General features: G+C 51.3%; 1 protein-coding gene and 1 pseudogene across 10 annotated transcripts in view; one reads left to right on the top strand and one right to left on the bottom strand.

Moving 5' to 3' along the window:
- AGAP1 (ArfGAP with GTPase domain, ankyrin repeat and PH domain 1) overlaps positions 1-20,466 on the bottom strand; it is a 550,927-nt gene that overhangs the window by 385,488 nt on the left and 144,973 nt on the right. The window contains exon 1 of one of the 10 annotated variants that reach the window (XM_059928978.1): positions 9,898-10,892. The exons of the other annotated variants lie outside the window; for them this stretch is intronic. Within the exon in view, the coding sequence (XP_059784961.1) occupies positions 9,898-10,867 (970 nt within the window). The 5' untranslated portion in view covers positions 10,868-10,892. Of the gene's footprint in view, positions 1-9,897; positions 10,893-20,466 lie in introns of those variants that run through there. 10 annotated transcript variants of the gene reach the window in all.
- LOC132368757 (large ribosomal subunit protein eL21-like) lies at positions 18,186-18,695 on the top strand (annotated as a pseudogene).

The raw sequence follows: 20,466 nt of genomic DNA, 5'->3' as shown, positions 1-20,466 counted from the left end.
AACATTTACTCCTGTCTCATAAACCTGAGATCTGAGTTTAAGGATGGGCGGGGGCAAAGCTAAAAGCTCTGTACAAAGACAAGCTCCCTCCCAAGTGGCTCTGCGTGTGTCTGGCTGTCTTGGGAAAAGTGGATACACAAGGCAGTTAACTCAAGTGGGGCGGAACTGAGCTGAGGACAAAAGCACCAGGCCTGAAATGACTGCCTTCCACTGCCGTGCACGCATTCTGCTCCCGGGGAGGAACACAGGAGAGTCGTGGTGGGTGAAAAAGGGGCGAAAATTCTCAGAGAGGTGAGCATCTTGACCAGGGAAAACGGGACGGGACGGCAGCCCCCGGGCACGGGTCATCTCATCTGGTGCCCGCGGCCCGGCGTCAGCCCAGGCGCACAGATGGGAAAGCCCGCCCGGGGTGGTCCAGCAGGTGCTAGGGGGGTAATTCCGAGCAGAGCCTCCGGGGGCCCACAGTCGCTCTTCCCACCAGGCCACAAGCTTTTCCTGATGCGGCCTGAACAGGACAATCTGCAGAAGAACTGTCAGAGCAAACATTCCAGCCAGAGTGACGCTCCGGCCACGGGGACTCGGGATGCTACTTGAAGATGCGCCGCACGCGTCGGAACCAGGCCAAACGGATGTCACCTGCTCCCGGGCAGAGACAAGGCCCCGGGAAAGGCCGGGCTTCCCACCTCAGGAGGCCACCTGGATCCCCTTCCACTGGCACGCAGAGAGCCAGAGGACAGGCCTGGGGGCGTCACACATCAAGGGCCACATGGACATCTCGGAGGGTGCATCCCAGGTTGCAGCTTCCAGAAAGGGCTACCATGCCCTTGACCTTCGAGACACCTGCACACATGCAGACCCTCACCCCATCCCACCTTCACTGGGTTCAGGCCCAACACGCCTCCCGCTGCTAGATCAGAGCCGCACAGCCTGCCCAAAGCTGCCCAGTTTCTTCACATCTGAGCCTCTTTCCATCAACAAAGCAGATTTTCTCAATCTTCCATGAGCATACACTGAATTAGCACTCTTCGGTCTTGGGGGGGTGTCCCAAGAGGAAGCCCCATCATGGGCCCAGCTCCCTGCACTCTGACCTCTCCCATGTGAACCCCAAGTGCCTCTCACCAGGGTTACCTGCTGGCACGAATGATGAACAGGTTTTATGACACGATCTTATTCTGTCGAGCCACAGTGCTTTCACCCAAAGCAGTAGTACTTGATGTACAAAAGAGTGGAAATGTCAGCTTGACAGCAACACAGGTCCAAAGACACCATCTGTATCACGGTGTTAGAAAACTTGAGTATTTGAAGATAATATGGAATGCTCCAAATGACCTTGATCACACTCCACCCCGCTGGACAAACAATATGTTGCATCAGCGCTTATTACTCTGAAGGCTGTAAGTCAGTGCCAAGAGGAGGATCAATCGCTGTTCAATAAAATAGGAAGACGGCTTCTTCTAGGGACGCAGACGACTCTGGTTTTCAGGCAACACACCCTCCAGGAGGAAAGCACAAGCAGGGATCACGAAAGGCAGGTTGAGGACGCAGCACTCGAAAATAAACACATATTTGGCTCGGATCAGGAATGAAATGAATCCACATGCTACTAATGGAGTTAACTCTTCCGGTTACAGGAATCAAGAGGGGAAAAAAGATTAAGCCCAAGGGGCAAAAAAAAAAAAAAAAAAAAAAAAGGACCACTCTGCTCTCCCACTTATAAACTGACAATTTAAAAAGAAGTAATTAACTGGGAGATCATTAGAAAATACGGGGTGAAGTAGTGAAAACAACATACAAGGTTAATTCATACTTGTGGCTTTGGAAATGCATTTGCCCCACCTGGGCCAGCTTACATGTGAGAGCAACCGTAAATCCAAGCATATCCACGTATTTCATATGTTCTATCTTTGGGTCTTTTGTAAAACATACCACAGGCAATCATTCTAAAGCAAAGCTATTCATTCTGGCCTTCCTGAGAATCAGCCACCGGGATTCTAAACACCTACTTAAATAATGAGGCAGATGGGGCTCAGGGCAGTGAAATGACTTCTCTGGGCACCTTGAGCCCAAGTTTGCGGCCAAAACCAAACCTATTCCACTGACTCTGGACGCCGCGCCTTCTCCACATGGCAACTTAAAAAAGTCTCCCACGATAAACAGAACATTCCTTCCTGCCACCATCATCGACTTACTCACACACCTGAAATCAGTTTTCAAGGCAAGAACGCTAAGAGAAAGCAAAAAAGAAAGCAGCACAGGCTGCGAGAGAATCAGATTGAGATCACGCCGGGACATCACCCACCACCTTGAAGGCAGAAGGACAAACGGCTTCAGTACCATGAGGGGCTTGATGGCCCGACACGAGCCCAGGAAGCACAAGCTGTGGTGGCAGCTGCGGAGTGGCCACGGGGCAGGGGGGATGGGACAGATCACTTCCCCTAAGTCTCAGGTTCACCAGCTGAATAAAGCAGCAGTCACAGGTACAGCCAGGTTTGGGGGGGGCCGGGGGGAGCCGGGGAGCAGGTAGGAGATCAGTACAAGGAAATTACAGACAAATACACCTCTCTTTCTGTAAGTTTGGGAGAAAGCTGCTTCCTGAGAGATCAGGTACAAAAATCATCAAAATCCTAGATCCTGAAAGGACTCTTGACCTTAAAAACTAATACGGGACTTGAAGACCACCAATTCTAAGCCCCAGACAACGAACACGGCACCCCTTCCAACATTCCCTGACTAGCCTGGGCTTGGCAGCCTCCTGTGACCGGGAACACTTCACACAGGGAAGCAGCCCACCCCTCAGGTGAGAAGTGCCTGCCTAGTTCTGAGTCAACCTGGTCCTAACGCATTGCACTCGTCAGTGCTGACTACTGCGTCCTTCTTATGGCTGCGTCTCAAAAACCGGGAGACAAGTCTCCACGCTCCCAGGCTTCCCTTCCAAATTAAAATTCCCCAAGTGTCTTCAAATAAACTTGGCTTCCAGAGTCTTCCAGGAGCCAGATCAGGAAGTAGATTAGGCGTCTTCTGTTAAATGCAAGAGAGATCAGATTCTCAGAAGGTTGGCATTCTAGTCTGGCAAGTAAAATAACCAGAAGAATAAGATATTCAGGTATCCGGGAGCTATGGATGAGCGGTGGGCACCACGGAGACAGCCTGCCTTGCTGGGTCCACCCCTCCCTCCACCAGTGACTGGGCCAGGATCTAAGGGAGCGGGACTTAAGTTGCAGGAAAGCAAGTTACAGGTGTGCGTCCCTAAGTCCCAAATCTTGTTACACATAGCTCACAGACCAACGGGTTTTTCCATTGTTTTAGAGCCCTTGCTAATTGGAGCAGGAAGGTACAAGCTGGATCAACAAGCGCCGTCCCGTCCCCACCCCCATCAACTGAAGGAGTGGCATCTGAGTAATTCTGGTCTGTGTGAGAACGAGGGAGGGCAGGAGCTGCATCAGAGGGCCTGGTGGCATTGTTTACCGGGTCAATTCTCAAGTGTCTGACGGTCAGCAGCACAGCTGAAAGAAGTCCTTGCGATGACAGGCACAGGGGCCAGAGGGAACACAGATGCCCTCTGACAAGCATCTCAAACAGATGAATATCCACGCACACATGAATCTGTATTCCACTGGTACCCAAAGGCAGCCCTCGGAATAAAGGGAGTGGTCCTAAGTGTCGACCAAATGAAGGGCACGCTAAGTCAGGCAAAACCTTGCACCTGATCATCACACCTGAAACAGACCCAGTGCTTCGTAACTATTCTCAACAAAGGACAATATTAGAAAGTGACCCTCTTTTTCCCTTTCACTCCCACCAAGTGAAGTGTGCCTCTTCAAATTATCTTCATTTGTTAGATAAGGAGAAGCCAAATGATCCTTTCCCAAGCCTCTGGCTGGTACGCCCTGGTACTGAAGGAGAGAACAGAGATTCCCATCCTCCAACCTATGAAGCTTATTTCTTTGTAAGCTTTCTGAATCTTCAGATCCATGAGTGATGTTAGAATTGAAAACCAACGTGAAAATGAAATTAACAAGAGATTATGAGAAAACAAAGGGTCAAGATGCATCTTTGAATTAAAACCAGCCAAATGAATAGATGTGTGCTAAGATTTTTTAAATTACGGGAGCATCTACAGGTTTGTCTTAAGTAAATGAACAGGAGAAAAGAAAACTAACAAATGTGAATGCCTACATCAATGGAAATGTATGAGAAACAGAATGCCTAAGGCTGTAACCTACCAACAAGTAAATATCATCACCACACCACACTGGACTCTAATCTGAGCTGAACAAAACCTAGACCAAAACGATGGTGGGCAGATGGTACTTTCTCTCAAAGTGATGCAAAGACAATAATCGCCCTTCTTTTTGCTAATCTGTTGACCTTAATACCAATTCTGTTCATCACCTGGGTATATAACTGCAGCTTGCAGTTGTACATACTTTATCTCAATCGTTGCCCTAATAAAAAACCTTTTCTTTTGCATTATTTTACTCATTGTCAGCATTTTAAATAAATATAATTTTTCAAATAATTACAGAGAAGAATAACAATAGCCTAAAGGCAATTTCCCATCATAAACAAAAACCTCACGCCAAAAAAACAAAAGAAAAAAAAAAAACCTCCTGAAAACCGTAACATCCTTTTTAATGGCTGACAGTGGCATTAGTCATATAGATCTGGTGAACACGAATGATTCTTTTAGGAGTTAACTATAGAAATCCCAACCAACTTGCTGGTGGAGAATCTCCTCTTTTCTACCTGGGAAACTCCTACTGATCCTGCAAGACCCAAATCATTTTCTCTCTCTGTGAGGCCTTCATTCACTCCTTCCCCTCTTCAAGGACATTTGCTCCCCTTTTTGTGTCCCCCCCAAGTCATCTCAGTTCCTCCCACAAACACCTATTACAAGTCTATGTGCCAAGCACAGTGCTCTTAATTCTACAAAAGGAAGAGGAATAGGACGCCCAGGAGGGACTCATTGACTATTAGAACTGGCAAACAAGGTTACTGTTACACATTAGGATTAGCGCTCCGATGGAGAAATAGTCATACCTTCCCCTAAGTGTCCCATGATGTTGGGATTCACGGGAACCTCTCCATCTCCCCCAGCAGGCTACCGACCCTGGAAGTCAGGAACTGTGCCCTAGTAAGCCCTAGCTCTCTGCTCCACTGCAGATTACACCACAGAAACTCAAATGTTTGTTAATGCAATAGAACAACAAAAAGACTGAAAATACAAAAAGTGGTACCAGTGCTTTACAGTTGGGTCTTATACTTCCAAACAAAAGTACTTAATTCTATAACCGACCAGATGGCTGCAATGGACCTATGTTAAAACTGGAGGATTTCTTTAGCAGATGTACTTTTGAACATCCCTTTGGGGGCAGGATATTCCAAGCCCAGCCAAGCCCAGATCACGAAAGATGCTAATAGGTGACTATACTGAAACGTGGGCTCCAACTCAAGAAAATAAACGTGGCAAGACACAGCCTAAGCCTCCAGTGCCTGCTTCGAGGGTACCTGGCTGACCAGCGCAGCTCTGTCTGTACCCCAAGTGGGCTGCTCCATCTCCAGGAAAACAATTCAACCTTATGACTAAAACGATGCGGATTTTCCTAAATTGCTACCTAGAGTCATTTATTAAAAAAACAAAAACAAAACAAAAAAACAACACACACAAGTGAATTTCAAAACACTGAGTATGTAATTGGTTCAAAATGTCTCAAATGAAAAACTTGCAGTTACATCCTTTCTTTAAAACCCTGTATGTCTTTCTCAGCAACAAATCAAGTTCAAAAATAAAAATGCATCAAGTTATTTCAGTCATTTCATTTCACTGTTGCTTCCCCTCTTACGGAAAGTTTTTTGTTTTTTTTTTAACTATAAAAGTCTATCACCCTGCACAAATTGAGTGACACACATCAACGGAATCAAAAATTAAAGAACAAAGCCACTCATCAAACTGTGCTGTCAAAAATCAGCTGTAAATTAGTAATTTAAAGAGCTGACCTCAGTCTGGGCTATCAAGGAATTTATTGCTGTAATCAATCCTCCCAGACAGCAATAGAACACCCTGAAAACACGTGCGGCCCTAGACTGGCACTGCCGGCATCTGGTTCCAAGGATGCCGGCAGCTGGTTCCATCCGTCAGCAGGCTGGTCGGGATGCAGAGGGCCCTCGCCAGAGGGTGACACCCTACAGTGTGATAAATCATTTAGGATGTGATCTTTCGCTGTATTACACGATAGTTGTGTCAACAGACTCTGCCCTAATACACGCGTATAAGATAACAGGAAACTGCCCTTGATGTGACATAAGGCCTCTCTGAAACGTTCTAGGGCTCCCTAACATTGATAGTTACACAAAGCTGACAGCAGCCACCCTGGAACCTGGGAGGCGACGGTTACACATCACGGTGGGGGGAGAAAGAGGAAGAGCCTCAACAGACCAGTAGGGATTAAAAAGTACGAGAGAGGGGCTTCCCTGGTGGCGCAGTGGTTGAGAGTCTGCCTGCCGGTGCGGGGGACGCGGGTTTGAGCCCTGGTCTGGGAGGATCCCACATGCCGCGGAGCAGCTGGGCCCGTGGGCCACAATTGCTGAGCCTGTGCGTCTGGAGAGGCCGCGATGGTGAGAGGCCCCGCGCACTGCAGTGAGGAGTGGCCCCCGCTTGCCACAACTGGAGAAAGCCCTCGCACAGAAACGAAGACCCAACACAGCCATAAATAAATAAAATAGTGTTTAAATAAATAAAAATTAAAATTAAAAAAAGCCAGCTTGTATATCACCTGCTCTTTAAAAAAAAAAAAAAAAAAAAAAAAAAGTACGAGAGAATCATCCAACAACAACAGGAGCTTTTCATTCTTTCATCCCAATGCCTTGAATTAAGATTATAAGAAAACCACAGCTATGTGATGTGTGAGCCTGTGTGCGTCCTTAAAATAAGACTCTAACCATCTTGCAAAGGTACCTTGCCTAAGCAAATTAACTCTAAGAGGCCAAGTAATTAATAATAATTAATTCGGTAGTCTTTTGAGGTTATTTTCCTATAGTCAATTCAAACTTTTAACAGCTGAAAGAGTGTAGCAAAAGAAAATTTGCCTGATGACAAATCTCCTCTAAGGTCCTTTATACTTCAAAGGATGTCAAATTTTCATACAAAGTGGCTGAGATTTAAAACTAGTGACTGCTCCTCCCAATATATATATATCACATTACAGGTCTGCAACGGCTTACCTGTAACTCTGAAATCCAAACAGGTCTGAAAATGGAAGCTTTGTTCACAAATGTTTAGCAGCCTCTTGGTGGCAAAGCACATTTATCATACCGAGTGTGAATATCTCCGGCTTTGCTGCATTTTGCTAGTGTCTGATTACAGGGTGTTGCCCGACCTCACGGCCAGTGTTCTGTCACACACACCACTTTACCTTCCTAAAATCCGAATTTTCTTAAGTCCTGCAAATCTACCTGGCCCCATGGTTTAAGGCTCTGGGGACCTTCGCTCTATGGACGTTCACAGGGAGATTGAGCCTGGGTTCCATTGCATCTGAATGTTACCTGAGAGAATTCTACCCTAAATTCAAAACTTCATTTAAATAGCACCTAAAATTTGCATAATCTGTCATAGGAAGCAAATATATAAAAGTATGATAAAAATGAGAAGACCCAAAAGCTGTGGAGTGCACCTTTTACTTGTAATAGATAGAGGCCTTACAAAAATCCTGAGAACGCTGACATTTCAGGTATTTTAGCCAAAGGCAGGTGAAGGAGGTAGTTTTGTGAGTACCTAGAACTTTGAAGTAAGGCCCTAGAGTTCCAACTGTGTGTGCTGTAACCTAGTTCGCTAACATTTGGTTTTTCTGCACAACCCACAATGCTGTTATTCTCAGATGAAAGTAATTCCACCCTGAAAAGGAATGGCCACAGGGACAAAGCAACCAAGCATTATTTTAATTATTACTATTGTTATTGTCTTGTACTGCCCTAGAAGGGAAAATTCCCATACGCTTCACACCTTTACTATTCCAAATCTACTATCAATCCATTTGACAGGAAAGGAAACACCCAAACCCCAAAGCTTTTAACTTGTATCAATAGCCACCACAATGAAACACATTCTAAGTGCTGCCTGGGCCAGCTCCCTCTTCCTCCCACTGAGGTCCCCCTCCCCCTCCCCCTCCCCCTGAGGTGTACCTGCCTGGGACCCAGGCAGCTAATGACTATTTTCTACAAAGCCCCTGAGAACAAAGATGCAAGCCTGCCATTAGAGGAAGAACGGGCTGCCTGCATATCTGAACTTCCACTGAACACAACTGATGGCAGCGGTAGCTCCATACAAACCAAGTGTCTCAACAAAACAACTCACATCATTTTTTAATATTTTAAGGGCACGTGGGAAGGGGTTGAGATAATGGTTGGAATCAAACACGGTGTTTTCTACAGTATTCCAAGGCAGATTAAAACAAAAGATGTGTGCAGCAAGTTAAACTAATGCAAGCCGGACAACAGGTAACTTGATGCTATACAACCTCGCTAATCAAAAAATTCAGATTTTAACACTACTTGCACATCTGACTGCTTGGTTTCAAATATTTTCCATCATATCCTGAGGCTCAAAGGGAGCGTATTAGAACATGACATCATCTGTCTTCAGTTTACCTTAAAAGTAACTTCAGTGAAGGCAGTGGTTTCTGTGTATTGTCTGGTTTTAATATACGCCCTCGGCAGTCAGCTCACCTGTGAAGCCCACTAAGGAAGAATACGCTCTCCGGGCCTAGTGGGTTAGCAGGTGAAAAGCTCTGATGAAAAGCCCACATTGCAGTGCTTCAACTATCTCCATCTCTATCAGAAGCAGGGTTCTGGTAATCAGCAGAAGGGACGTTACTAATGATTTTTCCGTAGTGAAGTGCACGGGGGACAATATTCTTAGGCATCCCCCTCACACCCCTCCCCATGAGAAGGACGCAACAATGTAGCCTAACCCCCCACCCCCAGCCTCTTTAGGGCGGTGTCCAGGCAGCACGTAGAGAGTTTTGCTGTTTCTGGAAGATTCTGACCCCCAAACAACTACCAGAAGGTCAGCTGATTCTTGCAAGAGAATGTCACCACATCTGCCTCCAGAACCTTCCCTGTTGGAGGTCCAGAGAACTGAACAGAGAGTAGAGAACTGAGATCTCAGGATCAGCTGCGGGGCGGTGGTTTTCCCTGCCCGTGTGCTGTAATACGTTCCTAGGAAACAAGAGTCCCGGCCCAGACGAGCTCTCACCATATGATGCCACTTGGCAGGGAGGCTGTGGGCAGAGACCATCTCTGACCACTGGAGTGAACCCTCTCTACCAAAGGGTGAGGGCTGTCAAAGCAGCGAGACCACATCGCAGCACTCAGAGATGGTAGTGCCTACAGGGAGACCAGGCTTGGAGGCGGAGGTAGAAATTAACCAAGATGAACACCGCCTCTCCTGGCCACGCAGCACCTGCGTGGTAGCTTCCGGGGCCAAGCCCCAGCTCCCTGCTGCAGCCCACAGGTATCCCAGCCGGCAAGCGCGCGGTGCAGCACGAGCTCACGGGCCCGCTGATGGAGAACTGGCTGCGCCAGCATCTGCGGGAGAAAGGCACCGCTTGGCAAGGTGATGTCTCCCTAGACGGGCTCCCAGTGGCTAAAGCGACAGACCCTGAAAGGCACCAGCACACGCAGCTGGGAGCAGGGGCAGTCAAGAACTTCCAGAGCTGCAGTATGACGGGAAAAACCGCAGTACCGGAGTTCACTTCCAGCACGGTCACTCGCCGGCTGGTGACCTGGGAGGGCAGGTCCCTTAGCCGTTCCCAAGTCCCGGCGTGTTCTGCCAGGCAGGCCGCTGCGGGGCCCCCGGCCGGTGCCCACCACTGCCCTCCCCTGCCCGGCCGCGCTGCCCACCTCTGCGCGGGGACCCGTCGATGCTCTCGGCGCTGGACGAGTGCGCGTCGGCCGGGGCCCGCCGCAGGCTGCTGAAGTAGCCGCGCGGCCGCGAGGCGCCGCTCCGCGGGGAGGGACCGCCGCCGGTCGCGCCGTCCCTGCGCGCGAAGATGCCGCTGAAGAAGCGCAGCAGCCGGTGCTCCAACGCCGCGCCGGAGCCCGCGGCCGCCGCCCGCGCGCGCTCCAGCCGCTGCAGGTCGCTGTTGTCCAGCGTGCGGTTCTTGCTCTTGCTGCGCTCCCAGCGCTCCAGATCCGAGAGCGCGTCGTTCTTGCTGAGCACCTCGCCCACGTCCAGGGTGTTGCGCTTCTCCGAGGCGGGCTGCCCGGAGGCCGCGGGCTCCAGGGCGGCCCCGGGGTCGGCCACGGCCTCGCCGCCCGGAGCCCAGGCCAGGCTCCCGGAGCTGCTGTGGCGCCTCCCGCGGCCCAGGGCCTGGCCCCGCGGCGCCTCGGGCCCGCTCCAGTGCCTGAAGCTGAGGCTCCGCCGCAAGGGCGCGGCTCGAGCCCCCTCCACGTCGGGACTGCCGGGAGCGGGCGAGCCGGGCCCCTCCTCCACTGCCGGGGGGCTGCCGGCCAGGGCCTCGGGCTCCGGGCCGCGTGCGCACGGCCGGAGCCGCCCGAGCTCCAGCTGCCCAGTGCTGCGGGTGCGGAAGGTGCGGAAGTCCCAGCCGCGAGGCCGGCGGCCCTCGGGGTCCTCAGCGCACGCCACCTCCTCCGCCTCCTCCACTAGCCGCCCGGGCGCGTCAGGGGAGCGCGCGGGCCGGGGCCTCCGAGCCGGGCGCGGGTCGGGGCCGCCGGGGCCCGGCGCGCCCAGCTGTTCCTTCCTGACCATGGTCACGGAGATGCGGTAGACGGTCTTCCTGGGGGGCGTCCCGCGCGGCATCGCGTCCGCGGGCGGAGACGCGGGTTCGCCGCTGTCGTCCAGCAGGTACATATCTCCCGGGACCGCGGCCGCCGCGCCGCCCGCCGGGGCTCCGCCGCATCCAGCGCGCCGCGGGCCGGGCCGCACGGTCGGGGCGGTCGCCGCGGAGGGCGGGCGAGCCCGAACAGGGTCCACGCCCCCCGCTCACCACGAGGGCCGCGCTCAGGCTGCGGGAACGGCGCCCCTGGCGCCCGCCGGCCCGTGCGCCGCGCGGCCCGAGTGCGGGGGTCCGGGTCCGGGGCGCCGAGCCATGGGCCGGCGGGGCCGGGCGGGCGGTCAGGCGTGGGGACTGTCTCGCCGGCAGGTGCGGTCGCGACGCGCAAGGCCCGGGGCGGGCGGCGGCGCCCGCGGCTTCATTGTCTACGGCGCGGGGCCCGCTCTCATTCTCGGGCCTTTTCTGCACAGTTCGGCGGCTCCGCAGCCTCCTCCACTCCGTGGGCTCGGGACACGCGGGCAGCTGCGCCGGCCGCGGGCGAGGGGCTGGCGGGCGGCGGTTTAAAATGGAAATGCGCGCCGGAGCGGGGCGGGGCGGGCAGGGGCAGACGGGCAGGGACCGCGGGCCGCGCGCCCAGCCCGTCTGCCGAGTCCCGGGAGCGCGGCGGCGGCGGCGGCGGGCGCGCGGCTCGGCGGCCAGGCCTAAGCGCCGGGGTGGATCGCCGCCGCCGCCGCGCGGACCGGAGCCTCCGGTGCATTGGCTGGGGGTGGGGGGGGGACGGGGCGGGGGAAGGAGCGAGCGCCCGCCTGAACCGACACTCCGGGGCTTGGCTTGCAAAAGCAAACAGAATATGGACCATCTCTCACCTGCTGAGGGTTTATAGGAAGAACCTCTCCTAATCAAGGAGCTTTGAAGGAGCGACTCAAAAGGCTTGTTTTCAAAATCAAGGTATCTTAGGTACTTGTTGCCCTAACTGTACAGAGGAGCAAGTGCACTCCCAGGAAGGAGAGAACAAAGAAGGGCCCAGGAAGGCAGCATCCTGCGATGGGGGTGCGGTTCACACCAGTGCCCTCCAAGTGAAGGACCGTGCAGTTTCACTCCTAGAATAATATTTTGGAGTATTTTCCCAACGGGTGAGGAAAAACTCCTGACAGGCAGGCATTTGCTGTCTTGGATAACAGGCCAGAGAATACAGTGGCTCAGAGCAGAAGAAAGCAAAGAAGGCTGCCTGTCCCAGCCCTGCCTGTTCATTTCCTTCCTAGAGGGCTCAGTTTGTACACCTGTCCAGGGGGGATGGAAAAGAAATACAAAAACAAAAACCCAGTACCTAAACTCTGAGCATTCTTGTGAGGGCTGAATTAGCTGAGGCTATGGGCAGGCATTCTGTGTAAGTGCTAAATATTTACCATTAGTATTGTTTTTTAATCAACAGGTTGATTTTAAATATTTATTTATTTACTTTGGCTGCACTGGGTCTTAGTTGCAGCACGCATGATCTTTTAGATGCGGCATGTGGGATCTAGTTCCCCAACCAGGGATCGAAGCAGGGCCCCCTGCATTGGGAGCGCAGAGTCTTGGCCGCTGGACCACCAGGGAAGTCCCTTTACCATTAATATTTAGTGTTGATTTTTCTCCCATCATCTTCCCACCAGCTACCTCTTGGCTCTGTAGATACTGGTTCTTCATATTATCTGATGCAGCACTATATTCACACGTACTTGATCAACACATAAGTTCTTCATGCTGTCCTGAACATAGATCTCTCTGTTTAAAAGCTTCAGAAGGAAAATGTGGTAAAGACAACATCCACTCATCAAACCGGATGCTTTTACACAGCCTTCTCTAGGCCTGGAAATGCCAAAGACTGCTGGGAGGCTGTTTCTAAGAAAAGTGCTCGAGGCCAGGCCAGGCGTGACTCTGGGATTAGACAGCTGTTCGCAAGTGCTGATTTCCCTTCTTTAATCTCTTAACAAGTAATTATGGGGCAACTGTTGTGTTTATGGCACTGAAAAGGATATGAAGATGAATCGTGAGGTCTCTTACAAAGGAGGTTATAACCTAGGAAATCTGGATTTTACCTCAGAGTGAAATGAAATATTTGGATTTGATGAAATAAACCAAAAGTTGGTTGAGTTTATTTTTAAAAACATACTTTATGGCATAGAGGATTTTTAGGGCAGTGAAAATACCCTGTATGATATAATAATGATGGATACGTGTCATTACACATTTGTCCAAACCTATAGAATGTGCAGCACTAAAAGTGAACCCTAATGCAAACGATGGACTTCGGGTGAGGATGACGTGTCAGTGTAGGTTCATCAGTTGTAACAAACGTACCACTCTGGCGGGGTATGTTGATGGTCTGGGATGCTCTGTATGTACTGGGGGGTGGGGCGGGGGGGGGGGATGTGGGAATTCTCTGTACCTTTTCAATATTGCTATGAACCAAAAACTACTCTAAAAAATAAGGATTTTTTTTTTAAGTACTTTAAAACACATTTGACCACCCTCAGTGGCTCTACCTGGACACAAAATTGCCACTGTCACAGGCTCACAAGCTCCATCCACCTGCTCTTGGCACTAAAGGATTCAGGAATGTGTCTCTCACATGTCCTCACTGCAAAGATAGGGACCCCAGGACAGATCAGTCTTACCTTTTGAGTTTCAATAAAAAGCCCCCTTTGTATATAAGACACACAGATCACCAACTTCTAGAGCTAGAGCCAGGCAATAATCATCTATCAGAATGAGGTTTCTAGAACCCATAGGTTAGGGGAATGTGAAGGCTCAGAGAGGGTGTGTGCTTTCCCCAAGGCTACGCAGCTCATGGCTGAGAGCTAAACCTGGGGTCACACTGCCTGTGCCCATTTCCATGCTTCAACATCATTTCTTTTGTCAGCGTTCTGCTTTGTGGACATCAGAGAGAGAAACAAATTTGAGACTATTACTGCATTTGACACTAACTGAACACAAATGATATCTCAACATCTCAGCAAGTTTTCACTTATTCATTTTTCCATTTGTTCATTTATTCATCAAATATATATATTGAGCATCTACTGTGGCACTCTGCAGTGAGAAGGTAGAGTCTCTCTGTCCTCCGAGAATTCACAAACCTGTGAAAGACGCTGCAGTTCGCAAGGCCAAGTGATGTAACATACAAAGACAGAGAGGAGAATGAAAGGGTGGTACAGGGCAGTGCCCAGCATGGTCTGATGGACGAGCTCCCAAAGAGACAGCAAAAGCCTCCAATTTTACAGCTGTCGAGACTTAAAGGTCCACCAGGTCTATAAGCAGAGAAACTGAAATTCAGCAATGCAGAGAGGCCAGGATCTCTGTTAGGACCAGAATCCAAGGCCCTAACTTAGCCTGGCATCCATTCTCACTAGTGTTTGAGACCATGGCAACTTCCAAACATTGAGATGAATTTTAATATGAAATCAGCTGCCCCATAAGATATAAAGTATATCTTGTTATCTTGGGCATTCACAGATCCCAAGGTGGGGAAACAGCATTTCTTTAGAACTCAAATATTGAACTGTTAGGGTCCTTCCAATCACTCCGCGGTTGTCTGGAATCCAGCCCGGGTTTTGCACTTTGCCGCCCAAGGATGCCGGCTGCAGAGTAGAAGATTCCATTCTATCCACCTTAGATAACTCGGAATCTTAGATGACACTGAACGAGGAGACCTCTTTCTGCTATAGCCGGTGTTGTTCACTATCTTTCAGTGCTTTCTGCCTCACAAGTAGCACCCATTTTCCATACCAATCGTACCGATTCCGTGTGAGGCCTGATCGTCTGCACTGAAAAACCTGGGAGCATGGCCTCTCCCTACGGCCCTGGATACATGGGCTCTTCCGATGCAAAGAAGACAGAGAGAGGCTCGGACAGAACCTGCCCCTCCAAAATCGAAATCCTTTCTCACAGCCAGACCTGCCTTTGAAAAATAAAAATAATCATACTATATGTGTTCAGGTGGGCATGACCGCTTTATCTTCCTGTTGCTTTTTAAAGCAGCCCTGCTAGACCATTACTTCTTGAATTTTTCCATGCCATGGAGTATATCTGTATCACCATTTTGGCTTTAAAAAAAAAAAAAAGAACGGAAGACTGTAGTCGATCTCACTGCCACATCAAAACCGAGCAGCCGGCAGGCAAGCAGGCAAAGCCTTGGCACTGCAGAGATGCCAATGTCAGAAAGGGAAGGACCACATGGGGGTCCAGGAGAGGGGGCCAGCCCTACCTACGCCCCCATTCATCACCTCGGCAGCTGGCTTCCCTCCCCCCATCCCAAGTTTATGAGATCCTTTGGCCACCCTCCCATGACTTTCCTGTCCTGGGCCATTTCTAGCTGCCTATAAATTAAACATCCTGCATGAAAATACTATTTTGCAAGCTTTCCTAGAGCTGATCAGCCTTGTTTAAAGGAAACCCCTGGTAGTCAGCAGAGCCATCTGTTCCGCCAGCTGACTTTCCAACTAACAGAACTTGCCAGCCAGTCATCACATTTACAGGATCCTGGCAGAACCACATCTGTGGGCAACAGAAACCTGCAACCCGTGGACCGTGCCCTGGCCTCTGCACGCCCATCCCAGGAGCCATCAAAGGATCCCTCCCCCTGTCACGGGGCACGTGACAGCCTCTTTTCTGGCAGCAGGTTGACTGACAGATACAAACAGGAAGCAAAGACAGACATGTATGTTTTCCTAACAATTTCATGTTTTACCTTTTGGCAGAAGACTCGAGTCAGATCCTTGCAGGAGGAAGGGTTTCTGATCTAAGATCTACCGTGATGCTCAGCTTCTGCAATCACCCTGCCTGGGCTGAACTCATTAGGGGCCCCATTTTCCATCATTTTATAAACTGCAGGTTCAAGTGGAACTCAAGTGAGAGGCCCTTGAGTCACAGAAGGACAAGGCACGTGCTCAGTCCCTGGGGCAAGGGCATTCAGCAGAAGAAAGACCACAGGGGGCCTCTGAGCACCTACATCTTACCGGCATTCTTGCTCAAGGACCGACAGCAATGCAGTCACTGCCAGCCTAAGGACGGGACCGTGTGACGTGTACAGATGCACAGACATCCCAAGGCAGCGCCTGTGCTCCACACGCTTCCATTTTAACAGGAAGCACCAAGGTGCAGCCTCAACGGGCAAGACAGCCACACTCCAGGCTTGAGAGTGAGGAAACCAGGTCAGCGACTACTGATCACAACTGAACTTGGTGTGACCTTAGAAGAAAGGGTTTTCTCAATCCACTGCCCGTCCGAAGGCATCCTCAGATCTGAGAATCAGGCAGTTTTGTCCCCATGGAAGCCAGACAGCTGGGTGCCCCCGCGGGTGGGCCGGGGCAGAGGAGGGGCCGGAGACCCAGGCACCCACCCCCAGCGGTAGCTCAAGTCCAGCTCAGTATCCTGCCAGCAGAGGTTTCTCTGGGAGACCCTCCTGCGGATTCCAGGTGACAGGTGATCACTACAAGATGCTGGCGGTCGGCCCCACACCTGCGCGGGGCAGCAGCGTGGGCGCTCACACTTGACTTGCAGACGATTTCACGTCGAAGGTGAATCAGGAACACACACCCTGACAGTCGGTGGACCTCTGACAGCGGGGGGGGGGGGGGGGGGGGGGTTGACAAGTGTCACAAATAACCACCAACCAGAAGAAAGTGTTACACGTGATAAGAAGAAGGCGGGGAAGAAGAGGAAGGCAGAAGATGATTATTTCTACCTGAAACACTCAAAAAAAAAAAAAAAAGGTTTCCGAAAGGGAAGCGGTATCTGGCCTTCATCCAGGGCGGGGTGTGTCCACCGCAGCAATCTGGGCATTCTGGGCTGGGCCATTCTTGGTAGGGGCGCCGTCTGTGCATCGTAGGACGCTCCGTTAGCAGCACGCTGGCCTCTGCCCACTAGATGCTAGGGGCACCCCTCCCCCCGTCGGCAGATACTGGCAAACGTCTCCTGAAGGCAAAATGCCTCGGGCGGGTCCAAAGGCACAGGCGAGACACACCCACGTGAAAAGGGGACTAGGGGTTCCCGTCTTCTCAGCTATTCATTTTACCATTTTATTAATTCAGCCAGTCCTGCCTGCCTCTGTTTGTAGTAATGAAAAGCTCTAGACAATCTATTAAAAGAGAAGCAATGACGTCCTGTAATCCTTCCCAAAATACGAAGAATAGCAGGAGTTCCAGAGGAGGCCACTACTGGTCCTCATTCTGTGACAGACACGTCATCAGTTAAGGTTAGTTTAAATGAATAAGTATCGTGGATGTGATTAAAACGCTGGAAAGGAAAAAACTGAAGTTTTGCCTACCTTAATTATTTAAAACCCAAAGCAATGTAGTATTATTTTTAATCAGAAAATGTCCTAAGCAAGATGCTTGGAGGCTTGGACCCAGGAGTGCCTTCCAGCACTGCCCAGGTGTGGACAGAGCACCTGAGGGCATGTGGGATCTCAGCTCCCGCCACGAGCCCCTGCAGGGACTTGTGCGCAGGCCTGACGGGCCACAGACCAAGGGCTGGAGGTACTTTGTCACAGGGTCCGCTCCTGCACTAGCTCAGGGTGACATCACTCCATCCTTTGCAAATGGGAACCGCTGTTTAAATTACAACAAGCTAGAGCTGGGAGAGATTTTAATCTGACCCATTTCACAGATACAGCAGCTGAGTCCACAGGAAGCCACCTGCCTGAGGCCAAAGGGGAGGAGCAGAGGAGAGGGCCCTCCACACAGCTGGAACAGGAGCCCCTAGGAAACCTCAGAGCCACTTAAGCAGACCAGTGAGGGGCAGTCTTGATTTCAGAAGTATGCCCCTTGTCAGTTATAAGTAGATTCTCACTCCCAAATACAGGAGTGTGTCAGAAACATCTTCGTGGTCTTCCTTGCTAAGTGTCAGGCACAAGTGACTTAAGATGCTGACAGAATGAAAGCCAAGCCTACTCCCTGGCACTTTATGGAAACAAATGCCAACACCCCATGGAGTGACAACCAGAGCAACTCCCACCTAATGTCACCCCTGCGATGCCGGGCGCTGGGCTGCAGCCGGGTCTCCCCGCAAGGATGCGCCCCTTTCCCGGCCTCCAGCTCTCTCTCTGTGGCAGTTCAGCTGATGAGTCAGAAGGATTTAATCAAGGGCAACACACAACTCTGCACCTGTCCCCTGAACAGCTGCAAAGAAGCTCTGGAATTTGTGTGGAGAAAACCCAAGAAACTCCTACAGATTACCTAACCCTCCCAGCCTTCGAGTGCATGAGGGGCCGAGGGGCCGGGCTGACCTGGTAACATTTTCCTCTGCAGGATCCACCAGAAGGGATTCCCCTAACAATAACATCTGCCCGATCTCGACAATGAAAACCCAGGGAAGAGCCTTTCGGCCGGAACTGCCATCTTCCAGTAATTCGCCAAAATGACCAACACAAAGGGAAAGAGGAGGGGCACCCGCTACATGGTCTCTAGGCCTTTTAGAAAACATGGAGTGGTTCCTTTGGCCACATACATGCGAATCCACAAGAAAGGTGGTATTGTAGATATCAAGGGAACGGGCACTGTTCAAAAAGGAATGCTCCACAAATGTTACCACGGCAAAACTGGGAGAGGCTACAACGTTACCCAGCATGCTGTTGGCATCACTGTAAACAAACAAGTTAAGGGCAAGATTCTTGCCAGGAGAATGAATGTGCATATCGAACATATTAAGCACCCTAAGAGCCGAGACAGCTTCCTGAAACGGGTGAAGGAAAATGATGAGGAAAAGAAGGAAGCCAAAGAGAAAGGTACTTGGGTTCAACTGAAAGCGCCAGCCTGCTCCACCCAGAGAAGCACACTTCGTGAGAACCAATGGAAAGGAGCCTGAACTGTTGGAGCCCATTCCCTATGGATTCGTGGCATGATGGGTGTAAAGAAAATAAAAGACCTGGACTGTAAAAAAAAACCAAAACGAAACACAGGGAAGAGTCTGATACGGACCCTCCTAACAGCCTCTGGAGTAAAAACAAAACACCAGGAACTGTCAAAGAGCAGCCACCTAAGTGTGTGTGACAACAGCTGGACGTTCACCAGGCTGGTCTTTAGATCCATGACCCCAAAGATTCGTAAAATCCAGAACTTCTGTGAAACTAAGAATCGAGGACACAAATAATGCCGTGGGAATTATTATCCGCACTGCTACAAAGCTCACCATCAAGAAAAGCCTATTTGAACAAGAGTTATCACTACTGCATCCTGTGTGGGATCTGGCTGCAGAGATATCTGGAACTCTTTCATCTGTGCCCAGGGGACTTGAAGGTTTGATATATTTTTCTCAGAGTGCTGAAAACAGCATGTGAAGATGCCTGTTCGAAGCCCAAATCCCCCCTCTGCCCCAAATCCGCAGTGGGAGACATGTGACCAGCCTCCTGCCTTCGTTGGCCAATGTGTCACCAGCTCCGTGGTCCCCAGGCTCGGAGGATAAACGCTCCACGGCGGCTGATGGCAGCAGCCAGCCCCCTGGTAGTTACAATGTGCATTAGAGCTCTGGGGACGGAAGACGAGTGGGTCGCCGGGATGAGTTCTGACACAGTAAGATGGAACAGAACATCTGTGCCTTCTCACCTGCTTGCCACACACTGGTCATCAGCACCCAGTGCACGAGGAGCAGGGGCGAGGGGTGAGGGGTTCCTGGAGCAGGAAGGTGGGAGGGCAGGGGGGCGCAGGGGAAAGGCAAGGCTGGGTCTCTAGCCCAGACAACTAGGGCAGCTCTGAGCTTCTTTACCTAGTTATGCTGTCGTCCTACGCTTGCCTCCTTTCAAAAATCACCACCAACCCCAGGACCTTCCATGAAAAAAGATGGACCGAGGAGGGGGAGGATAAATAAATCAGCCACGGCCAAACAATCCACAGGACTCAAAATCTTTACTGACTCTCCCCTCCAGCGTCATCGCTGTCCCCCCAGGAGTGTTGCTAACACTTCTGTGATCTGCCTGGCAATGAACCAGCACAAGACTTTCCAAATTTGGAAAAGGAGGTTCACGACGCCTAGCCTGCCAGCTCTGGGCACCACTGTGGGTGGATCTAGGGCAGCCTGAAAAGCCTCTAAACTACAAAGTCATATAACCACCTAAGACATGAGTAGTTGGCTCCGCAACAAGTGATGTGCAGAGCTGGGGTTCAGGCGCCATCCCTGGGTCCCTCTTCTCCTGTCCCTCTGTCATAGCCACTCCACCCCAAGGGAGGCGGCCAGGGCGGCCGGGAGAACCTGGTCACACACACCTGCCTCCTCAGCCCCAGTGGCCTGTCCTTCACTGGCTTCCAGAGGCTCCTCCCCCGGCCACACCCAGAACCAGCGCTGTCCTACCATCTTCAGCCGTTCTCTGCCCACAGCCCTCCATGCCGGCCAGCCTCTCCTTCCAGAACTGCACCAAAGCGGTTATTTTAATGAATCCTCTCCTTCCCAATCCTTCAGATCCTTCTGTATCCGGCAAAGGCCGAGAGACGTCTCATTGTCTACGCCAGCCACTGGTGGCCTCAGAGACCCCTGCTCCTGCGCTCCCCACAAAGGTGGGTCCGTCCAAACTCCACCCCACTGGACCGACGCTCCTCACACGTGTCCACGGCCCGGCAGCACATGGCGCCCACCCAACCCTCTGCATCTCCAGGAGGCTCTCGTGCAAGCTCAAGCGTGGAGGCAGCGGGCCCACTGCAGATGC

This window comes from Balaenoptera ricei, chromosome 7 (genome assembly GCF_028023285.1).
Source record: "Balaenoptera ricei isolate mBalRic1 chromosome 7, mBalRic1.hap2, whole genome shotgun sequence".
NCBI lineage: Eukaryota > Metazoa > Chordata > Mammalia > Artiodactyla > Balaenopteridae > Balaenoptera > Balaenoptera ricei.
This window is presented reverse-complemented; position numbering and strand designations above follow the sequence as displayed.